At 37.7% G+C, this 20828-nt stretch overlaps 2 protein-coding genes across 3 annotated transcripts; both read left to right on the forward strand.

Moving 5' to 3' along the window:
• The first annotated feature begins 710 nt into the window (after positions 1 to 710).
• Positions 711 to 2575, forward strand: LOC126633366 (uncharacterized). Of its 2 annotated transcripts, none has more exons than XM_050303947.1 (3): positions 711 to 941; positions 1108 to 1439; positions 2175 to 2575. In XM_050303947.1, exons 2-3 carry the CDS (start codon positions 1139 to 1141, stop codon positions 2207 to 2209), a joined length of 336 nt encoding a protein of 111 aa, XP_050159904.1. In that variant the 5' UTR covers positions 711 to 941; positions 1108 to 1138; the 3' UTR covers positions 2210 to 2575. The 2 variants fall into 2 exon arrangements, with proteins under 2 accessions (XP_050159904.1, XP_050159903.1); XM_050303946.1 differs by lacking the exon at positions 2175 to 2575 and adding an exon at positions 1731 to 2044 and having other exon boundaries at positions 715 to 941.
• A 10639-nt stretch (positions 2576 to 13214) lies between these two features.
• On the forward strand, positions 13215 to 17196 carry LOC126633362 (DNA repair protein recA homolog 2, mitochondrial). Its single transcript, XM_050303941.1, has 8 exons — positions 13215 to 13528; positions 13614 to 13644; positions 13727 to 13944; positions 14158 to 14245; positions 14711 to 14883; positions 15392 to 15538; positions 15656 to 15790; positions 16501 to 17196. The coding sequence occupies exons 1-8, from the start codon at positions 13433 to 13435 to the stop codon at positions 16780 to 16782; spliced, it is 1170 nt and encodes a 389-aa protein (XP_050159898.1). The 5' UTR covers positions 13215 to 13432; the 3' UTR covers positions 16783 to 17196.
• Positions 17197 to 20828: the final 3632 nt, after the last annotated feature.

A 20828-nucleotide genomic window follows, 5' to 3' on the forward strand; every position in this document is an offset into this window, starting at 1 on the left:
GCTTTGACCTGGGTTGGGTTTGGGTGGGGGGGGGGGGGGAGCAATAAATGGGGAAATTACCAAGCCCAACCTTGGGCTAAATGCTAATTTTTAGGTTTTATTCCCCTCCCCCCAAACCTAACATATGCTAAATGTGTGGGTTAAAAGCTAAAAGTCAAACAGAAGCCAAATTCCCCTTGGATTTAGCCTAGAAAATGGTGTGGGCACCACCAGCAGGACCTCACCCACATGGGCATGTCTCATAGGATTTATTGAATCCAATGGCTGAGATCGAATATAATCAAATTTAACGGTAAAAAAAAATTTAACGGCCCAAATTTAAATCTAACGGCTAAAATAATTAAAAAAATTATTTAACTCAAAATTCATCCAAATTTAGTGATTTTTCAATATTTATCGGAATTTAAATATTTTTAGGTTAAAGTGTTCATAAAATTAAATTATAATAGTGTACATAAATTTTTTTTAAATTACTTTAAAAGAAAAAATGTTTCTGGACTAAAAATTTTAGCTGTTTCTGGACTAAAAATTTTAGCTTTTAGCCCAATGATTGGAGTAGAAAAACTATTTCTAGACTAAAAATTTTAATTTTTAGCCCAAAAATTGGAGATGATCTTAGGTGAGAAAACTGGCCTTAGACCGTGGGGCGGGTACTAGCGGTTTAGGACGGGATCGGGGCAGTTTCATATATTTTAGCCGAGTTTGATATTAAATTAAGTTGTCTAAAAAAAAAAAAAAAAAAGGGCCGGGTCTGTTATCATTTTCACTTTCTCCGTTTCTCAATCTCTCTCAAACTGAATCTCCACAGCTCAGTCCTCCCTCTCGAATCTCGATAGCTGAGCTCCCTCCCTCCCTCCCTCAACTCCTCTGAAGTCGACTCCGACCACCACCACCAGCTCCTCCCAACTCCGACCACCACCTGACGGTCAATCTCACTAAAGGTATTCAATTTTAGGGATTAGGATTGAAAAATAAATTAGGGTTTTGTAGATTTAGGGTTCTTGATTTGCTGCTTGTGTATGAGTTTGGAATTTGGTTTGCTGCTAGTGTATGTATGAATTTCGAATATTTAGATTTTGTGCTATTGCTGACGGTCCAACTCAGCAGGCGTCGACTCGTACGCTCTGTGGTTCCGGAAATGGAGTTGGCGAACAAGGTGGTGAGCGCCGCCACGAGAGCGGTGAGCAACAACACGGTGATAAACGTGGCCCTGGTGGGTGCGTTCGTTGCACTGAGCGTAAGGTCGGTGAAGCAGCAAAACGACATCGAATCGCTGGAGGCGGAGAAGGCGTCGCTCATCAAGTCGAACAAGGCGGCGAAGCAGACCTTGTGGGACTGGAAGCAGCAGCTCTTCGCGGATGCCGCCTCCGCCGACTCTGCCCTGGTTCCGCTTTCCAGGCTCAAAGCCATCTACGGCGAAGCCCCAGTCTCACAAATTGGTAATTTCACTCTCACTTTCTTTGATTTTGCGTTTGTTTCTAGGGGTTAGAAAATTTAGGGTTTGATAATTGGGAAACTGACCGAAAGGCAGATTTGACAAATCTCAATTGATGAAATGATCATAATCAAATAATGACGACATATCGATCAAATATTGATGACATTGTAGTATCAATAAAATCCCCAAAAGTGATCATTTTCGCAATTGAGATTTGTATTTTCAACATTTCAGTCAATTTCTGTTTATTATTTGTGGGTATGTTCTGATTTATTGAGTAATATTGCTTTAGGTGAGGTTGTGAAGGAGGAATCAAAATCTGCTGCCCCCAAATTTGTGGTCTGATGAGATTTGAGTTTTTTACAATTTTGGGACATTTGGGTTTCTGATTAAATGTGTCAATGTTCATAGATTTTTATCAATCTTAGAGGCTTAGATGGATTGTAGACCAAAAAGTGAGAGAGTCGGATGAACTGATTCTGAATTTTTAAGTTGTAGTTGAAAGGGCTGTTTGTTTTTGCAAATTACAATGCTACAATGCACAAGAAACTTGATATTTTCTTTCGTTTCGAAGCAATTGCAGCTGAGTTAAATGTCTTGCTTTCATTTGATGATTGAGAATTTGGACCGCTTGTGTTCAAGTGTTGTGCCATGGAACTGTCGGTAACTTTCTTGTTTTTGCAAATGGCAATGCACAAGAAACTCAATGTTTTCTTTAATTTCCAAGCAATTGCAGCTGAGTTTAATGTCATGCTCTCATTTGATGATTGAGATTTTGGACCACTCGTGTTCAAGCGTCGTGCCATGGAACTGTGAGTAACTTTCTCTTGCCGGACTTACGCTACCAACAAATGTTTATGTTGATGTCTAATGATTTTGGGGATGAATGTGTTGTTTTCATGAGAAGATTAAGGGGCTAAATTCAAGATTGCAACCCAGCTGATCACATTGTTTTGTTATTTTGTACTCACTTGATCAATATTTTCTTCATTATTTAGGGGAAATTTTAAGAATCAAGCTTCTGTGGTGTGTAATTAGAGATGTGAAAAACACCTGCATTCACATTTTGGCCTAAACTTGCACCCCAAGTACTTTGTTATTGTTTTAGTTCATCTTACTAATCCTATTAACAACTTATTACTTGTTGCAAAGTGAGATTGTGAACAAGCATATAACGTTCGGTCACATTTAGTTGTTAGGATTGGATTATATTGGATAACTCACTAGATCAAGATAGGTTGAAGTAGTGGTATTCCTCATTGCTTGGATGTGAGAGGTCTTTAGTTTCGAATCTCGGATAAGGAGAGTTCGCAACCACTCTATTCTCTTATAGTTATTCCAGTGTGTATATATATTTCGTTGTATAAAAAAAAAATTAGATAGATTGGTCTCAAAGGAAATTTATCTTTGAAAGGCATCGTTTGGGATTGTTTTTTTCTTCACAAAAATTGATTCACTTTAAAGTTAAGTAATAAAAAAGCGTGTGATGAAAATAAAATACACTGCTTATTTAATACCTCCATGCAACAGCTTTTAAAAGCGATTTGTAGGTTGTTTTTGAAAACTGTTTTAATAAGAGAGGTGTTAGATCCACTCCACAACCGTATTTTCCCAGCCAACTTTTAGTGAAAAATTTAATGAGACATTTGACCTTGTGTAATATGACTCATAAAGCCCTAATAAAATTATCCTAGTCTGTTTTTTTATAGCCAAAAGAAAAAGAATAATTAGAGAAGACGAAGAGAACGCATGGCTTTCTTCAAATTGGAAGAAAAGTTAGAATAAAAATAAGAAGAAAAGGGAGGAGCCCAGCCATCCGTTTCAGAAAACACACATTCCTCTTAATCGTTTTTTTTATCAAAATTTCAAAATGTCGCTACTGAGATTTGTTAGGGGAAAGATTTTCGGAAATCCAGCAAATTCTTCGTCGATATCAATGACGACTGAGATGAGGAGGAAGATTAAGACTATTTTTTTCGTAGTCTTGGGCGTTGTGAGGTGAACATGTTCGCATGCGTCAAGGCTGTCAACAAGCAGAAGGTGCTCAAAGGGCGAATTCACGATCAACACTAAAAGGGGTGCCGTCGATTGCTGAAGTCTATTATGAATTGGAAGGTCACGTTTGGTCGACCTGAGACGACCAAGATCCAACATCGCCTTGCGAGATTGGGCTTAACGTTGGATGCTCAGGTTTCTTGATTTGAAAAATCTTATGATGTTTTTTCTGGCTTTCTATTTTAGGATAGTATTACTATTTAATTTAGAGGTGCGAGAGTGACGCTCTTTTTCCTTTCGTCTGTGTTGAAATCCCCTACAAGATTTTTATTGTGGCACATTATTAGCTTCCTATCCTCTTTGATTGTACGTTTTCTTTCTCATCTAATTAATATTGTACTTCATCTCAAATTCTAACTTTAAACTTTTGGAAAATAATTAAATTGATTTGAGGACATTTTAGGTAATCTCCAACCAAAGGGTCCAGATGGTCAGATGGCCGAAAATAGCTCGAAAATCGTCTCCAACCGAAGGCTAGGTCAGAGGGCTCTGGAATCTGGGAGGGTCCCACGGAATCGGAGAGGGCTGGAGGGCTGACTGTAGCCAGCCCGGAGCTGGCCAATTTTTTTTTTAATGGTTTGTTATTTCTGTCAGTTATAGCCGACATGAATACATTATATTACTTAATATAAATGTATTACTGTCGGTTACTAAATAATATCAATGTATTCCTGTCGGTTATAACCGACAGGATTTCTTAAGAAAAAATTCAAATGCAACGGCTAGTAGCCGTTGCATTTGATTTTTTTTTTTTTACAAAATTGTTCATATAACTTCTATTTTTTCCTATAACTTTTATTTTACAAAATTTGTATCATATTTTTTTTAAATTCCATTTTTTCCTATAACTTCTATTTCACAAAATTTGTTTCATTTTATTTTAAGTTGTAGTTTTTAAATAATAAATTATGTTTGGCTTTATGGCCCTCTGGCTCTCGGTTGGAGACGGTTTTTTGTGACAGGGCTAAAACGAGTCATCTGGCCTTCGGTTGGAGACGGAGGCAAATATGGTCATGTACTGTTCATTAAAATATTAAGGCAATCTCCAACCGAAGGATCTAGAGGGCCAGAGGGCCGAAAATAGCCCTAAAACCGTCTCCAACTGAGGGCTAGGCCAGAGGGCTCGAGAATCTGGGAGGGCCCCACGAAATTTCAAAGGGTCAAAGGGCCAAAGGGCTGGCTGCTTTCGGCCAGCCAGCCAACCCCGGGTTGGCTTTTTTTTTAACCGACAGGATTTAAAAAAAAATAATTCAAATGAAACGGCTACTAGCCGTTGCATTTGATTTGATTTTTTTTTACATTATTATTATTATTTTTTATTTACAAAAATTTTCATATAACTTCTATTTTTTCCTATAACTTCTATTGCACAAAATTTATTTCATATTTTTTTTTAAATTCCATTTTTTTCCTATAACTTCTATTTCACAAAATTTGTTTCATATTTTTTTTAAATTCCTATAACTTCTATTTCACAAAATTTGTTTCATATATTTTTTAAATTCCATTTTTTCCTATAACTTCTATTTCACAAAATTTATTTCATATTTTTTTTTAAATTCCATTTTTTTCTATAACTTCTATTTCACAAAATTTGTTTCATATTTTTTTATATTCTATTTTTTTCCCTATAACTTCCTAAGCCATTATACAACATTAAATTAAATTAAGTAACATGAAACAACATTAAATAACATTAACCAACATAAAAATTATACAACATGAAACTTAAACAACATTTTTAAAAACATTTAAAAACATAAAACGTAAATGCTCACTCCATGCTTCTTTGGGCCCAAAGATGTGCAACAAGATCTTGTTGTAGGTACTTGTTTGTGGCACGAGAACGTATCATTCTATAGCGCCTCATGTACTCATCTATAAAGATATTACTAGTTCTTGGATTGAAAGGTAAATTAGGCTTATCATATATTTTTGCACGAGCCCTTCTTGACCTATTTGGATCTTCTTAGTCGTCATCGGACTCTCCATCAATATACCCATCTCGCTCATCCTCTACTATCATATTGTGTAATATAATGCAAGACATCATGATGGAGTCCAAATTTTCTCGACTCCACCCTCTTGTGGGTTCGCTGATGATCTTCCACCGTGCTTGTAGAATACCAAAAACTCTCTCAACATCTTTTCGATATGCTTCTTGGTGTAAGGTAAACAACTTTTCCACGTCATTCCTAGGGTTTGGAATTGCTTGGACAAGTGTCACCCACTTTGGGTAGATGCCATCTGCCAAGTAATACCCCATATTATATTGACGGCCGTTGATGTAGTAGTTAAGTTGAGGTGCTTTACCTTCCGTCAAGTTATTGAAGAGAGGTGAACGCCCAAGAACTGTAATGTCATTTTGGGATCCAGGGACTCCAAAGAAAGCATGCCAGATCCATGTGTCATATGAGGCAACTACCTCTAACACAACGGTTGGCTTTCTCGACCTTCCGCTAAAGCCTCTTTGCCATCCGGTGGTTAATTCTTCCAATCCCAATGCATGCAGTCTAATGACCCTATCATGCCCGGAAACCCACGGTCTTCAGCTTTGTGAAGGAGCCGATTCAGATCTTCTTGATTTGGCTCGCGGAGGTACTCGTCTTTGTAAAGCTAAACAATTGTGTCACAAAATTTTTGAAGAGTATCAAGGCATGTAGACTCAGACATACCATGGGTTTCATCCATCGAATCAGCTGGGGAGCCATAGGTCATCATTCGGACTGCAACAGTAACCTTCTGATGAGGTGAGAAACTAGGGCGGCTTGCTTTGTCCCGCTTTTGTCGAAAGTACGGATTGACGTGCTGGACATCACAAAGAAAACGCTCGAAGACATGACGCCTCATCCGGAAGTGACGTCTGAAATCCTATTCTGTGTACACTGAGTTGGGATCGAAGTAGTTGTTCATCAGATTGGCATGCGTCATCGCTTTGTTTCGTGGTTTGTAAGAGCGACCAGCAATAGAGCCACCCCATTGAGGTTGTTCCTCAGTTGGCTGACACACCATGGCCGCATCTATGACTGCTGCTATGTTTTGTTTGTTGCACCTTACTTGAACTTCTTCATCAGACTCCTCATCTTCTCGTCTCATTTGCGCCCATTTTGCTTCTCTTTTGGAATTGGATGAGGACCCCCAGTTGGAATATGAAGATCATCCAAAGTTGGAATTCATTGCAAACTTGAATTGAAAGAGATTGAATTGAAAGAGATTGAATTGAAAGAGATTGAATTTAAATAGATTGAATTCAAAGTTGTGTGAATTATATCCCAATATCCACCCTATTTATAGCAAAAAAAAAATTCAAATCCAACGGGTAGCTGACGTCAACTACCAATGGCTAGCTGACGTCACTTAGCCGTTGGATTTGAATTTAAGTTGTAGTTTTTAAATAATAAATTATGTTTGGCCTTATAGCCTTTTGGCCCTCGGTTGGAGACAGTTTTTTGTGAAAGGGCTAAAACGAGCCCTCTGGCCCTTTGACCATCGGTTGGAGATGGAGGCAAATATAGCCATGTACTGTTCATTAAAATATTAATATCTTGGAGAATCTTGGAGGGCCAGAGGGCTAAAACGAGCCCTCTGGCCAGCCATCAGTTGAAGATGGCCTAATATCTTGGAAGATCTTGGAAGGCCAGAGGGCTAAAACGAGCCATCTGGCCAGCCATCGGTTGGAGATGACCTTAGGAATATTGGTGAGTGAAAAATGAGTGTTTTAATTTTTTATGGGGGGTGAGAATATAAGATGGAGTGTAGGGTTGCAGGGTTGGTTTAATAGTTGTTAAGAGGAGTTGAGTATAATGAATATTTCTAATTTCTGTAATACTCTCATTGGTTTAAAAAAAAAATGACATTATTTAACCTTCAACACTCATTTTATCTCTTGGAGAGTAAAGTGACTGTCACCACTTAGCACTACAAATATTAACCTTACACCATCACTGCCAGTACCACCATCATTGTTGCTACAATCACCACCACCACCACCACCACCACTATAATGATAACTGACAACACCCTTATTGCCACCACTATCGTTGTTACCATCACCGCCATCATAACCACAGCCGCCACTATTGTCACCACGACTACAACTGCCACTATTGTCGATGCCGCTACCCCTACCACCATTGCTACCTTTACACCCCAACCACCACACTCCACTATAGGTACCACCATTATATCCCCACTTTTGTCGTTGCCATCACCGTTGCCACCACCATCACTATCACCGTCGCCGCCACCACCACCGACACCACCATTGCCATCTCCACCACCCTCACTATAATGTCCCTTTTTGTCATTATATACATTTATATCATTTTACATAGAAATTTCTCAAATGCTTTTATATTGTTTTTCAGACCACCTTTAAAATGCAGTTTATCAAACACTAAACTTTTTTTTTTATATTTTATTTTTTATTTTTTATTTTTTATAGCTGATTATTAATAAAGTTCAAAAGCAGTTAAAAAAAAACGTAGTAATTTCAAACTGGCCATAAGTGTTATCCCAACATAATTTTAGGATTGGAAGGGAAACGTAACCAAATGCATAAAATTTGACACCAAATGCTCACAAGTCGATAAAAAGCAAACCATATATATTTGGTAACATGTGGTTCATAATTCGATACAAACATTTGCTGTTTATTAGGAACATGGTAATACTATATCGGAAGTTGTGGAAGGTAACTGGAGTGACTAGTCAGCAAAATGGTAGGTCACTCGCTTAAATATGTAACAGCATTTTCTTGAACCCATCTAGCATGGATTTGGCTCCCATCCGATCTAAATTGTGGGGATCATAGGAATCCTTATATCTTAGTCATTCATTGTGCATTGTGCGGTCAGAAATCATTTGATTTTGTATATTTAAAATTAAACACAAATAATACCTGACGAAAACTGGTTGCACGATATACGATGAATGACAAGAATGTGGAAATCCCTAGGATCCCCACAAAGTGAATCTGAAGAGGATCCTCTTCCATTTAGCATATTGGTGTATTTATGATATTTATAACGTAGATACATAATACGATGATGGTCAAAAGGAGGCTGAATCTTTTAGGCCCCCAAAACAATGGATTGCTATGGCGAAATCACCAACTAATCTTTTTATTTTATTTTTAAAAAGGGTAAATTACATTGTAGCCCCTCAGATTTGGGGTCTATTACAATCGTATACAACATCTTCAAAACATTTCACTTTCATACCTAACCTACTGTTTTATTTCAATATAATACATCCGTTACATTTTTCATTCATTAATCCGTTAAGAGCTGACATGGTGGCCACAGTTGTGCCACACGGCTGCCAAATGTGTGCCACGTGGCAATTTTTTTTATTCATTTAAAATATTATAATAATTTACCCATAAAAAAAAAAACAAAACCCAAATTGAAACCCACCTCCGCGTAACCCCCCACCACTGCAAACAAACCCAGAAACTCCCCCCCCCGACCCACCTCCTTCTCCTCCCATCACCACCGCAACCCCCATCACCATCGTAGCCCCCAAACCACTCCTCCCTCTTCACCTTCCCGACCCACTTTCTCCCTTCTCCACTATTTAAATTAAAAAAAAAAAACCCAACAAACCTAGAAAACCCATAAACCCATCTTCTCCCTCCCCTCCCGACCCCCATCACCTTCATTGAGCCCAAACCCCTCCACCTCCAATGCTCTTCATCGCCATCATGTCCAACCCTCTCCTCCTCACACTCCTCCTCCACCTACTCGCCGTAACGGGGCCCACTCTGACAACCCTCCCTTCTTTTTCCCCAGAGACCCACTCTCTTCACCCCTTGTTTGGGCCCAATTGGGACTCCCAAACCCCGTCACATAACCCTTCACATCAAATCTAAAACAAACCCACCAACCCATAAACCAAATCAGAAAGAATCACGAAAAAAAAATTGCCAATAAATGCAAAATAACGAGAGAGAGAGAGAGAGAGAGAGAGAGATGTCGGAGATAGCAAAGGAGAGGGAGGCGAGGGGTTGAGTGGCGGCGGGGGGAGGGGGCTGAGGGAAGGGAAAGAGTTGGAAGCGGGGCTCTATAAATGGTTCGGACAGAAGGATTTGGATTTTTGGTTCGGCGTCGTCTTCGGCGGTAGGTCTCGGTTAGGGAAGGGGAGATGAAGAAAGTGGAGGAGGGAGAAGGTGGATCGGGAAGGTGAATAGGGAGGAGTGGTCTAGGGGTTGCGATGGTGATGGGGAATGGTTGCGGTGGTGATGGGAGGAGAAGGAGGTGGGTCGGGGTTGGGGGGGGGGGAAGGTTTTTGGGTTTGTTTGCAGGGGGTATGAAAGTGAAATGTTTTGAAGATGTTGTATGCAATTGTAATAGATCTCAAATCTGATGAGGTATAATGTAATTTACCCAAAAAAAAAGATACATAGTATGATTAAATATTACTAAAATTATGAATCAAACATATAAAAGCTACCTACACAATGTTTCACTTGAAATAGATTGTGTCACTTTTTTGACCAAAATCACATATTATGATGTTTTTTTCTATTTATAATTATTGTTTTTGTTTTGATCACTGAGTATTGTGTTTGGAATTAAACTTTCTTCCCAAAACCTAACATTTCTGAAAAAATTGGAGTGAGAGTGGCGGCGCCACCCTTCTACCCATTTTCTCGCCGCAGCTTGATCCCTGTGCCACACCAAAGCCGACACTTGGATCTCCTGCACTTAGGGTGGACATAAAAACTGTGGAACCACCAAACCGAATACGAATGCGACAATATAAACTGGAAAAATTTGTGTTAACAAAAAAAAGTCAACGCAAGTTCAAGAATCGAACTGAACTATTTAGACCGGCTCCAGTTCCAGTTTTTATGTTGGCAGAACCACTCTGAACAGGACCAAAACATGATTATAAATAATTAATTAAATTTAATAGTTGTATACATGTGTCACTAAATGAGTGATAAAAACCAAATTGGTTTCACCTAGTGCGACTGCACGGGAGCATTTCTCAATTAGGCCTTTCACTTTCACGGTTCACCTATTGGGATAAGGCACATATTAAAAAAAAAGAGTAGATCTCCAAATTTGACATTCTGGTTTCAATTTCATATTTTTAGATGGAATGATCTTAGAAGTTCAGTTACTTCTTGCTTTTTCCTTTCCCTTTTTCCTGGGCCTTGTTTTAGTTTCTTGGTAAGTCCTTTTTGGACTTAAATTATTGCATTTATGCTAACATTCTTATTGCACAGTGAATGTATTTTATGTGTGGACGTATATTTGTATTTTTGAATCTATATATGTACCTTTGAATTGTGTTTCTTTTTTGTAACCTTGGTATCAAGGACATTTGCATTTTGATTTAGTATCTAAAAATGATTTGTTTTGCTACTCAGTACTACGGTCTAGTAGTATTCATCTTCACTTGGAAGTGAGAGATCTTAAGTTTGAATCTTGTGGATGGCGAATTTGATACCAAATTAGGCTGTTCATTGTGTGGCTTTGCCGAACTCCCACTCTCCTTAATATAAAAATATTGATATACTAAAAAAAAAGATTTATTTTGTTTGTAACTTTATTTAACCATTTTAGAAGTCATATTTGAATTCAAGCATGCAAAAAAAAAAAGAAAGAAAGAAAGAAAAACCAAGTTGAATACCATTTTGATTTGGTATTTAAATGATTATTCAGTACTGTAAACATGTATGAACCAAACCAAATCGTATAGTTTTTAATAATAAATTAAAAAAATTGCACTGAACCGAACCATTGATATTTTCGAATTCCTATTCCAATTTGAGCATAAAACCGCACCTTGCCCATCCCATCCAACACCCCACATTCCCAGGAGGATCATCGCCGGATTCTCTTTGTGAGGGTCCTGGGTAGGGCTGGGTTCGGTTGGCAAACCATGCCAAATTCTTTGTGCCACCTGCCAGCCACATATACTTACTTACCGAAAATCAGTTACCGCCAACCAACCGTCTTCTTGCGGTTGCCAAAAATTGGTTCGGCCAAAATTATTGGTTGGTAAATGGCACAACTGGTGGTTTACTAAAATCTCAAATTTGTCAAATCAAGAATATATCTTTATTGTGCCTTTCTACAATTTTGCTTAAAAAGATAAAATATAGTTCAACTTTTCTACATGATCGATCGATTGGTGTTAGGGCTTATGATATATGCGTACATCTTCTAACCCCAAATAAGGGGATACAACAGAAAAAAATCATTTAAAAATAATACTAGAATACAACAGTACTATAAATACGTAAGATATGCATAAAGCATCGCAATAAATCCCCAAGAGAAGGGTTTCACAAATATTTACCTAAATTTGAAAGCTAATGAAGAAGAAGAAGATTTCTGGCAGAGATAGCAGTTGGCCGGATGACAGGGAGGTGTGCGTTGAAAAGAATAAGAAAATTGAGAGAAGGCTGCTAGAAGTCGTGCATATATTTTTCAAACCCTAAAACTGAGGAGTCAAACATGTAAAAAATTCCTAAAATATCTAAATAGAAAAAAAAAAGAAAAAAAAATATATGTATATATATGGGGTAGGTATGACATACTACCGGCATACAAAATCAATTGCTAAAGCCATGCCATTAATTGTCGGTTGGGTAAAATGCCAAAACTATATCATACCATTATGAGCCGATTGGTATGGTTCAGTTGGTAAATTAGTTTATGGCAAAATTTCCCACCCTTAGTCCTGGGGATCTTTCAATCATATCTATTCATCGTACATCGGTCATAAATTATTGTAAAATTTTTATTTAAAATTAGATATAAACAATACCTGACAAAATAATGACCGCACGATATACAATGAACAGATACGATTGGAGGATCTTCGCAAGCATCCTCGCAAAGAGATCCGGCTTGGATCATTTCTCCCGACTAGGGATAGGCAAATACCCATTGGTTATGGGTAACCGCGGTTACTCGTCCATTTAAATTAAACGGTTACGGTTATGGGTAACTGTTTAGATAAATAAACGGTTATGGGTATAACCGTTTATCCGTGAAATTTAAATGGGTGGTTATGGGTATTAACCGCAGTTATAAACGGGTAAGCATTTACCCATTTATTTTATATATGTAAAACTAACACAAACTATGTTCTCGATCCAATAATACTTAACACTCAATAAATTAGCAAGGAATTCATCGGTCATTCTCTCAATAATACTGCTACAGGAATGATGATTCTCATCATCAAGGAATTGGCCATATTAATTTAAATTCCTTGCGGGTAACCGTGAAATTGACAGAAATGTCTTTTAAACAATTTTTGTAACCTAATAATACTTAGCAAATATTATTTTTACATTCATTGGTAACAGTTAAAAATATCGTCCATAAACTATTATTTCAATTATTGGAATGGTGTAAGGATTTAAAAAATTAAAATATAAAAATGTATGATGAATGTACCTATAACGGTGTTTAATTGTCAAAAAAAAGAAAATTATGACTATTTTTTTTAATTTTCAAGTTGTTAAAAAACATGTAGACTGGTGAAAAATGGGTAATGGTAAAAAAAAGAAGATAAACGGGTTAAAAAAGATAAATGGGTAAACAAGTATTAAACGATTACGGTTAAATAGGTATGAGATTATAGGTATGGTTAACCATTTATAAACGATTATGAATATGAGTATAACCATTTAGCCAATCAACAAGTGAACGATTATGCGGGTATGAGCATACGGTTATGGGTAAATAAGCCATCCGCCGTAACCATTGCCATCCCTACTCCCGACATTCGACCCAACAACTCATATTCGACACAATTTCCCATATTCGATCCAACACCCGTTTCTCTCCCGCCCACACCCACCATAGAGCGGCGCCACACCTCCGGAACTCAAAAACCCTAAAACCCGCAAAAGCTTATCTTCCATCGTATACCCTCAGACCACCATTAATCTACGAGCAGACCCGTCGGCGAATGGGGTTGCTTCTCCGTCCTCCGCTTGCACAGCGGCTTGGTCTGGCTGCCTTCAAGCAACCTCGTCTTTCTTCCGCACTTTGCTCCTTCCTCCAGGTATCTCTCTCTATAAACCTGCTGTAGAATTTAAATTCCAAATGATTTAATTTGGATTTTGATTTTGTTGGTGTTTTATGCCCAGAGAGGAAGAAGACATTGGACAAATTGTGCCGGTAATTTTTCGCATTGATTCGGTAGGAAATTTTAGAGCTTGTTATGTGTAGAAACATTGATGATGGTGTGTGTTGATGGCAGCTGAATGTGATGGACTGTTGGATCATGATGATAATGACGATGCCAAAGCAAGGGAGAAAGAAGATGCATTGAGTTCGGCTCTCTCACGGCTTTCCGGTGATTTTGGCCGGGAGTCTATGATGTCAATGCAGCGGTTTTCTCGATCAAGACGTCCGCCTGTCATCTCCACTGGCTCCTTGAAGCTTGATCTAGCTCTTGGGATTGGAGGATTACCCAAGGTAATTAAATCATCGACTACTCATTACTTTTCGATGGACATTGCTATTTGTTACCCTGTATGCCCTGATGATGGTAGGACGAAAAGATGCTGGTAGTTACTAATAATTTAAAATAGGTGCATTGAATTCGTTTGTATTTCAATTTTAGCTGCAAATCGATGAAATAGTGTCAATTGTAAAACCCTAGTGAGAAATGTGCATTGCCATCTGCAGGGAAGAATCATTGAAATTTACGGGCAAGAAGCATCCGGGAAGACCACGCTTGCACTTCACATCATCAAGGAGGCTCAAAAGCTTGGAGGTGTGTATCATCTCATTCTTTGTATTGGAAATGTCATTTTGCTCATCTTTGTTGAAACTCCGATCAGCTACTGTATATAGAGTAAATTATCTTATCTTGTTATTTTCCATTGTGTTTGTGTATATATAATATTATATAACTCAAAAAAAAAAAAAAAAAAAATTGCCCCCCAATACACGAAGGTACACACAGATGGAAGCTATCTTCTTATGGATGGAAAACTGAAATTTTTGTATGGTTGAACACGAAGCGAAATAGGAACTGATATCTAGTGATTTAGGCATGAGAGGGTAATAGAGTATAATTGGTGGACTGTATGCTCAAGGTCCTAAAAGTTTCTACCCCTACGTTCCCTCCATAGACATGCAACCTATTCAATGAGTGATGGCCTTCAATTATATTGTTCTATATCGTATATTTCAAGTCTGTTATTATATTTGCTTAACTGGACTGTCCTTTTGGCAGGACTTTGTGCATTTCTTGATATAGAGAATGCCATGGAATGTTCACTTGCAGAATCTATGGGTATAAACACCAAAAACCTTCTCTTTTCGCGTCCCGATTCTGCTGAGAATATGCTTTGTGCTGTTGACACTCTGACTAAAAGTGGTTCTTTGGATGTAATTGTGGTTGATAGTGTAAGTGATTGATACTCTGACTAAAGATACATCTACCTGTTTTTCAACACTAATCTTTATTTTATTGACCTTTAATGCCAATCTTTAAGTGCACCAAATATTTCTACAGATATACTGACATGTCTATACATATATGTATGCTATCATTTCTGTTTGAAGAACCCTCTGTCATTTCCAAGTTATGCTATCAAGTTATACAGGAAAGGTGACACTTTCTGACTGTTGTATTTTAATTTTCAGAATCTAAGAAAGTTACCTCTTATACAATTAGATAGACCTGGGAACTGAAATGCAGTGTGACTAACTAATGAAATATATAAACTGAGATCAGTTCAGTGTTGAATGGAACTTAGAGAGTTCATTATTGGACCTGTATTTCCTTTTCATTGGTTAATTAATTTACACTGCTGTGCTGTCATAGATGTAGATAATCACTATTAATCATTTTAAAGTCTTTTGAGGATATAAAAACTATCAATTTAATATTTGGCATGTTTTGATATTTCAGGTAGCTGCCCTGGTCCCCCAGTGCGAACTTGATGCTGAAATTGATAGTGACTACCGAGATGCACAATCAAGAATCATAACCCAAGCATTACGAAAAATACATTCTTCATTATCCCATTCTCGTACCCTTATTGTTTTTATTAACCAGGTTATCACCACTGTACTTATAAACATTATAACCTATTAATTGTCTGTTCAAAATTCCATCTTAAAAGCTGCAGAAGGAGAAATAATACTTACTATGTAACATTTCTTCCGTATCCAGATTAGATCAAGTCCAAAGTCAGGGAAAGAATTTGGACCTACAGATGAGGTTACGTGTGGTGGAAATGCTTTGAAATTCTACGCAGCAGTGCGGTTGAGACTTAAAAGAATACAGTTGCTTCAGACTGAGGATAAGGTAAATCCTTTATTAGTTTAATAATGACATGAAAAAAATTATTGATGTTATGCTGCGGCTGATGCTACTTAATGCTTCATGCTGTTGTGCTGTTGGTCTCTTTGGATGAGCCATATTGCTGTTGGGCAATATATTGGTCTTATTTGTTTTTTGTTTTTGTTTATAATTTTATTATTATCATTTGATCAAAAGTGAAAATATGGTCATATTTGTTAAGACTACCTAAAAGTTGTCCAAAAAACGACAGTTTCTTTGATGTTCTGAGCAGCAGTTAGAGTACTCAATAAGAGTATCACCTGTTTTTGTTTGGTAAATGAAACAATAACTAATTGAGTTGGAAAACTGACAGAAAGGTAGACATATTCTTAAAAGTTAAAGAGCAAAATCAAAGAACAATAAGTAGAATAGTATAGAACTGCAAAGAGAAAGCAAGAGAATAAAAAGTCGTTTCTGCAGTCGATGTATTTTTCCATGAATTTCAGTGGCTGCAATCTCTTGTCCTTGCCTGAAAACTGAGTGCCAAGAGAAGAGAGCTTGACATCCTTGACAAGTGAATGTGCATTAGAGCCACTAGTAGAGCTTTTCGCTTCACAGTTATGTGAACTTATTAAAACCACTATGTTTATTGTGGGTGTTAGGTTGATCTAGTTAGAATATGGCAGTTCTCTTCTTTATCGATGTGAACTTATCAAAGTCCATATTGTTTTTAGGTTACAGGTCTTGGGATTTCTGTGCAAGTTGTGAAAAATAAATTAGCACCTGCAATGAAGAAGGCCGATCTGGGGATACACTTCGGGAGAGGCTTAAGCTGTGAAGCAGAGGTATTGCAGTTGGCTTGTGAACACAGGGTCATTGCCAAAGAAGGAAGCAACTACCTCATAGGGCAGAAGGTTTTTAGTAATGAAAATGCAGCCGAACAGTATCTGGCAAAAAACGATGCGCTTTTTGATGAGGTAGTAACGATCTTAAGGAAAATACTGTTTGAAAGATAGAGTACCTAGACGACACTGACTGAACGAACATCTGTCAAATGTGAAGTGTAAAATGGTGGAGTGATCAAGTCCCGTGTCATGATGCTACCTGAAGGTTTGGGATGACATTCCGGTTTAGGATGCAGCTAGCATTTCTGTCAAAAATTTGACGCAGGCTAAATGCGAGTTCCGAATTAGAAAAAATGGTAGATTTCACCGTTATTCAACGCCTCCAGGTTATCGTATGTAAAATTGTCGGAGCTGTTCCGTGGTTTGTGCAGTAACAAAACCACGACACTGTCGACTTTCACTTGTACATAGAACCTTGATTATGAGTTATATTTTGTACCTTCCATGGCTTATGAGAAACATGTCTCATATGATGTCACACTTTGCATGTCTCATAATAGAATTTTTGACAGAATTGTGATGGAAGGACCACATTAATTTGCGACATCTATTTTCAGGTACTACATTAATTGATTATCAATTTCAGAGACCATTTTGATAGTGTGGGGGATATTGAAGAGTGGAGTAAGAATCGTGGGGAGAGATGTAGAGAAGGTACAAGGTATAGAATGAGAACTTGAAAAAAATCAAAGACTGTTCTATGTTGTTCACCTTCGAAATTTTGGTTTTATTCATATATTCCTGAGCCTAATAGCGTATACTTATAACTAAACAAGATGCTTTAAAGTGATTTTTGCATGGAGACGGACTTGCATAGTAAGGATACACGACCACATGGTATTCTGTGCCAAGAATATGAGGACAATGTTGTTGTTGTTTTTTTTTTTTTTTTCACATGTTCTTGCGTTATTGGCATATGAGGCAGCTGTAACAATGTACCCGTATCATGCAAGCTATTTTTTGTTGCATGAGGTGGTTGAGTCTAGCTAGTCTTAAGCCTACATGGCACTCTCAACCTATCATGGATATATAGGTAGTGAAAAAATTTGAGGTTTTACCATAAAATTAAGGAAACTTTAACAAAAAACTCTGGGTATTGTTCACTTTAACGAAAAACCACATTTTTACACTAAAAAGTCAATCCTGGTACTATTCGCTTTATTCTTTATTTTGTCCTGATCTTTAAAACTCAAGGAGTTAAATTCAGTTTACCCTTCACTTCACTTTACCCGGGTATTTGATTGGTGGAAAGTTCAATTCAGTTTTCCGATCTTCGTCATGGAGTTAAAAGGCGCTAATCATAGAGAGCGACTCCAAAGTTGTGATTGACTCCAAAGAGACTTTCCAATAGGGGTATTTATCCACTCGATGAGGAAATTTGGCGGCAATCTAGTTCTTTTTATTAAGGGCAATATTGTAAATGAATTTAGGGTTTCGGGTTTAGAGTTCAGATTTAGGGTTTAGGGTTCGTGGCGTATTTATCCAGTCGTTGAGGGAATTTGGCACAAAACTAGTTCATTTTATTAAGGGCAATATTGTAAATGAGTCTGTTAAAGATAAGATTTCGAGATTTTTTTTTTTTGGAGAAACTTTTAAGTTTTATTTATTTATTTTGGTTACGTTAGTTTTGATTAGTTTCTGTTACTACAAATGTATGTCAATGACTTGGCATATATACACAAATGTAATCTTATTTTCAAATAAATCAATGAAATTATATTTTTTTAATATGGTACCACCTGCCACTGTCTAAAGACCGTCGAACTCATGCTTCCCTCCCTCTCTTGTTCAAATCTTCATCTTCTTCGTCTGGATCTTCATCTGCAATGGAGGATTCTTACAAATTTCAATTGATGAAATGATCAAAATCAAATTACAAAATGTTGATTAAATATTCATGAAGTATTTATGACACACGCCAATCCGGAATGTCCACTAGAAGTCCGAATCGAGCTATGCTGGCCGACACCTGGAAGGTGACGAAGCCATAAAGTGTAGTGATGTGGAAAATGTGAATAAAATTAAACTTAAAAGTACCTAATCGAAAGAGTGCGCTGGTGTGCGGGATTAAACCAATTTCACACGTGATGTCAGAGCATAAGAACAGTACAGTAAATAGGGTAAGGGTTATACCATTGAAGATAACCACTTATACCAAGATTTGCCATGAGTCTTCGTCGATACGTAAGTTCAGCTGCTAAAACATGGAGCAGTGAAAAACAGAAGGTTGAGTGGGCACAAAAACAAAGGTTTTCAAAATCCATTTATTTTCGGAACATATTAACCCATCGCTGTAAAACATGTATAGCTTTCAGAAAATCATACTACATATAAGTATGAAATCAAATGCATGCCAACTGTAAAATATAGAAGTATGCCACAACACAATAAGTCAACAACAATATAAATATAGGCATGTGCTCCACAATCTAAGCTAGTATGTCAATTGGAGTCACCTAATGTGACTTGTACAACTGCACCTATTGCTCATCAATCTATGCTAACACATGAGTCGAAGTCACCTAATGTGACCTGTACGACAGAGCTAGGTGTAATAATAGACGCTCTAGTGCTACGATCATGTGAAGGCTAGCGCTATGCGCGGTTACCTACGAGTTGAAGTCACCTAATGCGACCTGTACTATAAGGCTAGCACCTACTTGGATCCAAGGCGAGGGTGCAGTGCGGAGGTGAACATCACGTGAAGGACTGGTACTGGCCCGGGGCAAGAACACTAACACCGGGTGCAGCAATAATGAGCACTACATGAATATATGCATGCCATAATGATTCTACGATTGCAACAATATAATAACTTACATGAACTTACCTGCATATCCCGTAGGATTGTTTTAGCATCTCATGATAGTGCAACATTTATAAGCAAGTAAAATGCATATGAATATGCCATGATAATATGTAAATCTCAACCATATAACAACATTTTCGAAATTAAATAAATAATGGCATAAAATGCATAAATTGATTTAAAGGCATTTGTGGAAACTATAAGGTGTATGTATATGAAAATAAAGTGCCCACTCACAGATACGCAGTAGGAACGAATCACAGATACGCAGTAGGAACGAAGCCTCCGAGCCTTGTTTGACCTCGTATGTCCTCGGGATCCGTTTCCCCTATATGTGAAATTACTAATTCAATTAGTTTAATAACACATATACAGAAACTTAAATAAAACCCTCATACTTTGCTCAAACATAGGGTTTAAATATATGAAATCGATCTACTTGATGTCATGGACCTACAAAAATTGACAGAAAGCCAATAAGAGGTCGGATGTGCCGCCTAGGGTACGGCCCTACACGCCATCACACGCGGGTAGAGACTGACGGAGGCCCTAATAGCCGTTAAGAATATTCTGTTAAAGTGACAGGATATTCTGTTAAATGGTAACGGCGTTACCTGACGCCATTAGGATATTCCGTCTTCTTCTCCGGTGGTCCTCGCCGTCCGCCGCCATCTAAACTTGTTGGAAATCTGGAAATCTTCACCTTTCTGGGTAAAATTTTAAACCTTCATAACTTACTCATTTCTCCACTATTTTTCACAAAATTTAAATGGAAATGAAGCTTATGATGAGTAGAACACGATTGTACCTTTTGGAAGTCCAAAAAATGGACGAAGATGGCCTGAAAATGGATCGAAAAGTTCGGGTTAAACGCCAACTTCTCAAAACCTTGTGTTTTGAGGTTGTCTCTTCTTCAACCCTTCACTAAAGACCTCGGGAAGTTGAGTGGAGGCCTTTAGACTTCCTAAAAACTTGTAACTTGCTCGTGACTCATCGGGGAAAAACTGAGTCTTGTCAGACCTTCCGAGTTGGCAAGTCAAAACTCGTCTAAATAATGATTTGGGGATACAACTATGTTCGTGGAGGTGAGACGAGTCCGAAGGTGTGGTTTTCAACCCACATTTATGTGTTTTGGTGTCTGTTTAAGAGAGTTGCAGAGTGAGAGTGTGAAAGAGGGTATTCGAGGAGAGAAAGAGAAGAGAGATAGAGGTGCTCAGTTTCTGATTGGTGGAACAGAAATGGAACTTGTTTTTTTATTGGGATTGAATGAGAGAGGGAAAACAATTGATTGGTGAAGAAGGAAAATTAGGGAAAAATGAATGATGGTGAGGGATTGGTGGAAAAAAAT

The sequence above is a fragment of the Malus sylvestris genome, chromosome 8, assembly GCF_916048215.2.
Source record: "Malus sylvestris chromosome 8, drMalSylv7.2, whole genome shotgun sequence".
Lineage (NCBI taxonomy): Eukaryota > Viridiplantae > Streptophyta > Magnoliopsida > Rosales > Rosaceae > Malus > Malus sylvestris.

Excerpts from the sequence above, each read along its gene's own strand:
- LOC126633366 (XM_050303946.1), top strand. The coding sequence starts at position 1,139 with ATGGAGTTGGCGAACAAGGTGGTGAGCGCCGCCACGAGAGCGGTGAGC. Across the intron at positions 1,440-1,730 it reads AGCCCCAGTCTCACAAATTG|GTGAGGTTGTGAAGGAGGAA; the intron begins GTAATTTCACTC and ends ATATTGCTTTAG.
- LOC126633362 (XM_050303941.1), top strand. The coding sequence starts at position 13,433 with ATGGGGTTGCTTCTCCGTCCTCCGCTTGCACAGCGGCTTGGTCTGGCT. Across the intron at positions 13,529-13,613 it reads CACTTTGCTCCTTCCTCCAG|AGAGGAAGAAGACATTGGAC; the intron begins GTATCTCTCTCT and ends TTTTATGCCCAG. Across the intron at positions 13,645-13,726 it reads ACATTGGACAAATTGTGCCG|CTGAATGTGATGGACTGTTG; the intron begins GTAATTTTTCGC and ends TGTTGATGGCAG.